The sequence below is a fragment of the Pinus tabuliformis genome, chromosome 2_1 (assembly GCF_031772625.1).
Source record: "Pinus tabuliformis cultivar Carrire ecotype Pingquan chromosome 2_1, CPIR1, whole genome shotgun sequence".
NCBI lineage: Eukaryota > Viridiplantae > Streptophyta > Pinopsida > Pinales > Pinaceae > Pinus > Pinus tabuliformis.
The window spans coordinates 838,162,216-838,170,835 of record NC_142299.1 but is presented as its reverse complement, the minus strand read 5'-3'; the positions used below and the strand labels follow the sequence as shown (position 1 = coordinate 838,170,835).

At 37.4% G+C, this 8,620-nt stretch overlaps 1 protein-coding gene across 1 annotated transcript; it reads right to left on the bottom strand.

Annotated features, from left to right (window-relative positions):
• Positions 1-399: 399 nt before the first annotated feature.
• LOC149203265 (uncharacterized) lies at positions 400-6,710 on the bottom strand. Its single transcript, XM_089403370.1, has 2 exons — positions 5,022-6,710; positions 400-1,186 (listed from the first exon to the last, which is right to left on the bottom strand). Exon 1 carries the CDS (start codon positions 6,334-6,336, stop codon positions 5,056-5,058), a length of 1,281 nt encoding a protein of 426 aa, XP_089259496.1. The 5' UTR covers positions 6,337-6,710; the 3' UTR covers positions 400-1,186; positions 5,022-5,055.
• Between the last annotated feature and the right edge of the window lie 1,910 nt (positions 6,711-8,620).

The following is an 8,620-nucleotide window of genomic DNA, read 5'->3' as shown; positions in this document are numbered from 1 at the left end:
ATACTATCCGACAAACCAAACATTTGAATGAATATTAGAGAAGAAGAAAATTGAAAATCCTTCATAAATGAAAATTCCTTGACATAGGAGGCATTTTCCTCATGATTTTATGGATATTGCCCTGTTTTCATTTACAAGCCATTCAAATAGAGATTTCTAATTAAGAGTATACTTGAATCATTACTTCACCAATATCAACACTACTCTCAGTAACTACAACATATTAATCAACTTCAAAAAGTACAGAGAAAATTTTATAGAAGTTCAAATTCATCGAGAAAGTTATGTGCAGCAAGTAGATCTTCAAGAGCAAAATAACATAATTGTAAATGCAATGACAAAAAGTTATAAAAGCAAATACTCACAAATTCATTGAATATAGCAACATGGAGGCTAGAAGACCAAATTAGTCTACAATAGAGAAAGTAAGGCAATTACAAATGTTGATTGATTAACAACCGAAGTTACCAGACTTGACAAAGACTTGCCAGTCTATTTGGTAATGACTGTGCATAGAGAAAAATACATATAGATTTTTATCAAAAAAATGTGTTTTGCATTAAATATGATTTAGAAATAAATCGTAACCTCATAACACCGAATATAATACAAAAATAACATATCCGAGTATATCATATGATGATATCAACATTCATCAAAATCACCACGGAGCTTGACATGAAGTTATGAACCAAAATGGACAGTTCAATCCATCCAATGTCGAGATTCAGATCTGAAATCATATGATAAAATATGATAACAGATTAATAAATATAAACTAGGAATACAGAAGGCCATCTAAGTTTTGTCCCTTCTGCCTCAGGATTTTGCCCCAACCACATTGATTCATACTCTGAAAATAACGGCTTTGGGCCTAATGGACCTTGCTCAGTGATCCACTCAAAAGTTGCACTGACATCGTCCATGTCAATGGCAGTGAAATAAATGCCATCTGAGATGTGAAACAAGTTACCACGCAGGTTTGACCTGTCAAACCTAGATGAATTTTTCTAGCTGACTGGGTCAACCTGGGTCTAACCAGTTTAATGTCCAGGCAATTCTGAACTGATTCAGTCAGGTGAAACCAACTCAGTTTAGGGGCTTAGTCTAGTCAAATCGATGATTCCTAGTCAACATGACCTCCAGTAGCTATGTTACCAAGAAAGGAGTTAACAGTAGTACCCACCTGGACAAAACCTCAAAACTTAGCGGAATATTTAAAAATTTTAAAGAGAATTCAATTTGATTTGAGAGGTTCTCTCAATCATCTCACCTAGCTTCCATGCAAATCAATGTTTCATGATACTGGTATCTATAACAACGGTTCAAAGTAGCCAAATCATGAAAAGTAACATTAAGCAATACTTAACAAGTTGTACTTGATACAAACAACCATTTCCTAAATGATAAGAGTTACCTTAAAGGTTTCATTAAGAGACAATAAGGAAGATTATTGATACATCTTGATTAATGATTTTATCTCTTCTACCATTATTTTTCAACATAAAATGAAGGATCTTACTTTGGTCGTATGCTTGTGTCCTAATTGTATGAACAAAATAAAATAACTCGATCTATTAGTTCACAATGATTAGCATGAATACTATACTATTCCTTACTCTTCTTATAAATTTTACATTAACTATTGTTATAATAAGAGTATCTTAGTTATGAAAGATAATTTGACATGATTTGCCCTTTATTCATTTAGAGGGAAGTGAAAATTTGTATAATACTTCCCAACTGTAGGCTTACATGCACACACACTACGCAAACACCTTGTACAACTACTTTGTTGCAATATACCAGGTCACCCATTCCTAATACACCAATACAATCTCAACCTCTCATTTTTCACCATTTATAAAACCTGGAAGTTGGACCCGCTACAAAGTGCAATGTTCTAAGTATAACAAACTATAAGCTCTACAAACAATTGTTCAATCAATAAATATGTGTGTGGAAGTTGGACCTGCTCCAAGGTGCACTTTAGACATAACAAACTACAATCTCCACATCGGTCATCCAGCATATATATACAAAATTATGTCTATTGTGTGTCAAGTTACAAGTAATTGTCACATGATCATAGTCTCTATGTTGAAACAAAAGTGCGAATTCAGAACTGATTCCTCACATTCCCTATAAACCTTGCTCTTTATTCATTTAGAAGAGAAATTTTGTATAATGCTTCCCAACTTTAGGCTTACATGCATAAACATAATGCAAATACCTTGTACAGCTATCTTGTGGCAACATAGTAAGTCTCCCATTCCTAATACACCAATACAATAAGCAACATAGTCTCCCATTCCTAATACACCAATACAATAAGCAACTTACTAACTCTCCCATTCCTAATACACCAATACAATCTCAACCAATTTATGTCTCATTTCTCACCATTTATAGATTAAAACCAAGAAGTCGGACCCGCAACCAAAGCTTTCAAAACCAGCCAGGTCTGAACCAGAACTGGTCAAACCGGCTGCTTGGACTGGGTGCAATATTAAACTGGCCAGCTGCTCAGACTCGAGGGCCAATTTGTACCGTTTAGGTATCAAACTCGCCAGTCAAATCTCACACACACAAGGGGAAACCAAGACCCATGGTGGCTGTTTTGATGTGGTTTTGGAGGAAACCAAGACCTCTTTCCCTCCCAAAACAGCTCCCCTTGGCTATAAAACCAACCCTCCCCCTCCTAAACCCTAAACATAAACGAAAAACCTAACTCAACCCTAGTAATGTTGGCAATCAATGGTAATGTTGAATTCTTAAATTATCCTTCTACTTATTAACTGTTTCAGGATGTTTGAGAGTGGTTCTAAACTTAGATCTATCTTCAAATGGAGAAAGTAGAATTTCATATCCCACTCAAAATTTAGCAAACTTAATAGGTTTTAATGCTTTAGGATTAGTCGGATTGCAACATTTTCATTGAATTCTATCATGCATGAATTCATCAAAAGCATGAAGCCCTTTATGTACCTTGTTGTTGGTGGTATTGATTGTTGAACTCCTCTAAGGTGGGTAGTATCAATTGTTGAACTCCTCTGCCATGGCCTTAACAAAAATGTACCCTTCACTCAAACCAAAATAATTGGTTAGACACGTTAAGCTTTTTCTACCATATTATTAGGTAGACGAGATGAACCCTTCACTCAAACCAAAATCACCAGTTAGGCATGTTAAGCTTTTTCAATTTCTACCATATTATAAGCTAGAGGAATCCAAGAAGTTTGAAGACTTTGAGCCAGGTGATGTTTATGTAGCTCCCATTGATGATCCCATTAGTAGTGGTTATGAGTTCAATCAATGATCATGTTGATCAGTGGTTTGTACTTTGTAGTAGACCGGCGGCCCAGTAGCTTGCAGCATGGTTTTTGGACTCTAGAGGCCATTTAGAGCTTCACTGATCGTGTATTTTGTTGCAGATATATATTGCACTCTACTATTTTGATAAATTTACACTTACATGGTATATAGATGAGCAAACTCTGCATATTTTGTCTCTAATGGTTTGAACTTTGGACTCATGGTCTGGACACTGGAGTCTTAAAAATCAATATTTTCATTAAAAATTAATTATTTCATGTTTTTTTAAACCAGTGCATTGAATCTGGTTAAATCTGGTTCGGGTTCATAACCCAGTTTGATAGGTGGCCAGTCTGAAGACCAGTTCCAGGTTTTAAAACTATGCCCGCTATAATGTGCAAATTTCTGAGTAGAGAAAACCAATAGCTCCACAAACAATTGTTCAATCAACAAATATGTGTGGGGAAGTTGGACCAGCTCCAAGGTAAATTTTTCCAAATATAACAAACTACAATCTCCGCGACAGCCATCCAGCATATATATCCCAAAATGTATGTCTACGTGTGTCAAGTATGCAAGGTATTGTAACATGATAATAGTTTCTATGTTGAAAAAAGAGACGAGATTCAGAACTCATTCTTCACATTTCATATAAACCTCAAAGTTGTAGATTCCACTCGTATCACTAGCCATTAGGTACAAAAAATCTTCAAATAATTTTTCGATAATTAGAATGTCTTCTCCTTTTGCAGTGACCTTAACATTCTTAGGCATTATCTATTGAACGACATTTGTTATTCACTCCTTATCTCCTCATACTCAAATATACAAGCGTATCCATGAAACTATCAATATCATCTAACAAAACTATTTCGAAAAGGACACTTTAAAAAGACCGCTGGGTAACAACAAATATTTTGTGATAATTTTACAGAAAACGATATAAAAGAATTAGTTATGATCTCACAGCTAAATCTAACATTTTAACACCATTGCTATGTATAAACATTGCACTCGTTAGTTCCAATCATGCACCTGCTTTTAAATCTTGAGATCCCATTCTCAATGGCAGTCAACACAATAAAATCCTAACGAAAGAGCTAATTTGCCCAATAAAAAGAAGAGCATCACCCATAAATACTAGCCACAACAATATTCATATCCTTGCTTATTTTTCCCGTAGTTATATTTTCATTTCATTATTTACAAGAATATTGATTTGGTATTTCATTCTTTACAAAGATACATGTCTAAATTGTGAACAAAACATAAGATGCAGAACAAAATTTAGAAGGCAAAAATTGAAAATGTGTGAATAAGAAGTCCCTGCAAATTTTAAACTAGCAGCCATCAAACATAATACATGCATACAAACACACTCATGTTATATGATTTATATATAAGAGAGAAACGTCACAATGTGAACTTATGATATTATCATATTATGAAAACATGGAAAAAATATAGTAAGCTTAATATGAAAGGAAACTATTAGAATTAAAAATTAAATATTACGAAAAAAAGACAGGACAACAGGTCAGCATCCTAACTTCTAAACAAGCACATGATAAAATTGAAGCCAAAAATATAATCCACTCAGCATCTCAGAAAAAAGGCCACATTCAAGTATAATACTTGTGATTCATTACCAGGAAATAAAAGAAGAAAAGGAAAATCGTTTGAGGCATTCGATTTTGACGTCTTACACTGATGGATAAGGAAATACTGCCGTGAATTTGTTTATACTGTAAAACTCTTCTGAAGTTTTTGAATTGCATTGTACATTTTGCGCCGAGAACCTACCGCATTGATACCCATATCTCTAAGATCATCCAGTGTCAGAAATGGCAAGACCTCATTGTCCACCTCATGCATCTCAAAGAGTTGAATATATCGGCCTAACCCTAGTCCATTCAACCATGACCTCACACCACTGTCATGCATGGGGCGGTGCCTCGCATTGGCAGGGATGCCCTCCTTGCCCACTTCACGTTTCAACTCCCTTGCCACAAACTCATTAGCATCCTGCTTGGACCTAGTCTCTGTGTCAGAGGGCAACTCCAATCCATTCCCGTCCACATACTCCAAGGAAAGAGCATGTTCTTTATTGTTGGCAGCCCAAGTTTCAGCTGACTTGCCCTGGTCTCTTCGCTCCAGGGTGAACTCCTCCCTCTCATTTCCATAGACTTCTCCCACAATGTGGTGGCACTCGGATGGGGCTAGATTGAAAGGCACATTCTCCGGCGAATCAGCCCCAAGACCACTCGTTTCCTTCATATCCCCTGGGCTATCAGAGGTATCCAAATCAAAATCCCGGAAACCGTCCGGCGTCTCGATATCATAAGATGCATTCGATAACGGCTCTCCAAACCCATCCTCGCCCGAAACCTTCTCATTGTCGTCAGCTTCTGGACTGACCCTTGAGGCCCTTGCAAACTTCCCAAGCGCGCATGCCGCTGCAGGACCCCTTGTCCCTCCTCTCCTCCCTTTTCCGTGCCTGATCTTCCTACTCACACTCCTAGATTTCACCTGCATATTCCTACCCCCATTAATGTGTCCGCTGCCCAATTCCACCACCTGCAAGTGCCCATCATCAGACCCCATATTCTGATTCCCTGCTGTATCCTCATGTATTACCTGCATTTGGCCCTGACTGTCATTGCTCCCTCCATGATTATTAATGTTAACCCCCCCATTCCCAAGGTGCCCCAGAGGTCTGGTTTTCGACATTTTGTTCGCCAATCCCAAATCTGGAACACTCTTTGAAGACCCGATTAACTGTTGATGATGATGCTGATGCTGAAGCAGTGGGCTTCTGGCATCTTCCTGCAAGCCCTTCCATTGTTTCTCCTCTGGGGTTTTCCACTGCTTGCTTCTTTTCAGGTAGGAGTCTGCAGACTGGTCGCCAATCTCATTCAGGCGAACACTGGGTCGCCTCTGTCTCTTCGTAATCACATTGGGTATCATAATGTCTGTGGCACCCCCACTCGGAGGCCCTGCCAACGCTTGCAAATCGGCCATTTGTGCTTTCAAACCCTCCCTTCCCCGTTCCTACCAAACCCCAAAACCCACCCTCCCTATACAGAAAATTGTGGGTTGGAGATTGATTGGTGTACAATGAATGAAAAGGCGGTTCAGTGTGATGGATAATACCTACTCGCGAGTTAACAGAGATCACAGTCTTGAACAGAATAGAAGAAAGCTGAAATAGCAGTCACCGCTCCAATTTTCTGTCATAAAAAACACCATCCCTGGCCATTGAACCCACCCACCGTCTACAAGCCCTCTTGGACAAGGCACTTACCCTCATTTTCAGCTTATTCACGCTCATTGCTCTCAATATATAGTGCTTTGTGGCACATCCCTATGCCTAGCCATTCATCCTTAGTGCTCTCCTCCTCCTACCCTATTCACACCACTCTTTTTCAGTAGTGTTGGCAATAACATCACATGCAAAAATAATAATGAGACAGAGAACTTTTGCTAATACATTATCATTATTAGAACTTTGCATCCTTCCTTGTTATCATTGTCTATATCCATGTCATGACGAATTAGTCCTTTTAACTTCTTATTATGTCTCACAAATTTATATATTTCATTCTCGGAAAAGTGGTAGGCAGGATAGTAATTTACATTTGTTTATAAAATTTTAATTATAAAAATATTATTAAAGGTATTTTTATTTATAATTTGTAATTATAAATATGTACGGGAGATGGTGAATAAATAAAAATGTATATTTATACACTTTGTTTTTTTTTAAAGATGTAAAGTAATAAATTATAAATATGTCTCTTTTTGGTGGGTGATTAAAAATTGAGGCAATTAATGGTAATGGAAGAATCAGTGGATGATGCCTATGGAGTGGTTCAATGTTTATGGAGGAGTGATAATAGTATTTGGAAATTAATGTGGTCACTCGATATTATACTAAATGGTATTATTGATTAGAGGAATATGGAGAGTAATCAATGCTAGTACATGGGAGGTTTACAAAGTCGAGAGGTGAAGGAGAGTAGTAGGTATCTCTAAATTATGACAAAAGCTAGATGTACTAATTGGATTATCGGTAATCTAGATGTACTAATTGGACTATCGGTGTCTCGAGTGCTAATACAACATGCCATGCAAGTTTGAGTTTTACTAAAGTTCCAACTTGTTTATGTTGGTTGTTTCCTTTATAATATTATCTTTTGTGGTTGGTTGATGGCTCAATGAGCAGTTGTTTCCTTTCTTTTGGAAAGTCTTTCACAGCTCTAAGCTCGATTTATAAGATTTATGTTCAAATTTGAGGCTTTTAACTATAACTCTCATCTAGACTTGCGTTTCCATTCTTAAGCTTTCCCTTTGTCCATTATGTTCCAACCTTCCTTCATTACTTGATCTCAATCCTTCTCACTGCTTCAACCCATGAAGTTCTCTTAGGTCTCCACTGGAAGCTTTTATCTCTTTGTCACTACTTTCATTTATGTTATGTTGTTCTTTCGATTCACCTATTTATTCAAGCTTCTAATGGGTTTTGGACTCCTCAACTAGGGTTTTCCTTTGAGTTCCTTAATGTCCTCATTCAAGGTCTTCCTTTTGCTTCGATCGAGAAGCTCTTTGTGATTTTGACTAACCATTGCGGTCTTTGCCTTAAGGTCCTGGCAAGCCATAGTGTCTCCTATGGTTTAGTCGCCCTCTCAGGTCTAAGAACTTCCTCCTTGATTTCATTTGTCACCACCCTCATCTCGCATTGTTATGAGATATGGCAAGAAGCAAAGGAGATTGTAGAAGATGTCAACAGAATGCAACTGGTACCTCCACTTGTCAAGTGCAAACAGTAGTAGAGAACTTAGCAAGGCTATATCAAACTCAAAATCCTCCAGCAATCCAATAGGAGATTGGAAATGTTGAGAGAGGGGCATGGATTGAACGTGGGTTTGTCTCCAATAAAGAGGTTCTAAAGCAAGTGAGCAATTAGGTCCCAGATACATGCATAACTAAGACTAGGCACACAAAATACATGCAATTTGTGGATATATATATATATAGTCAATTAAAGACAATAACGGGTAGGGTGTTGGTTGAGAGATCAGAGGAACAACAAGAGATTGTGCTCTATCTGGATGAAATTCATAAATAGGCCAGGAAGCTAGACAAAAAGGTGATTAGGTTGGCTAAAGCAATAGTGATGTGGACTTCTCAAACTCAGATGAAGACAACAATCCAGCGGTCTCCATTCTAGTGGACACCCCCTCTAACTCTCCGTAAAATGCAAAATTTTGTTTATACTCTTAGTAATTTTTTGGGATTATATATC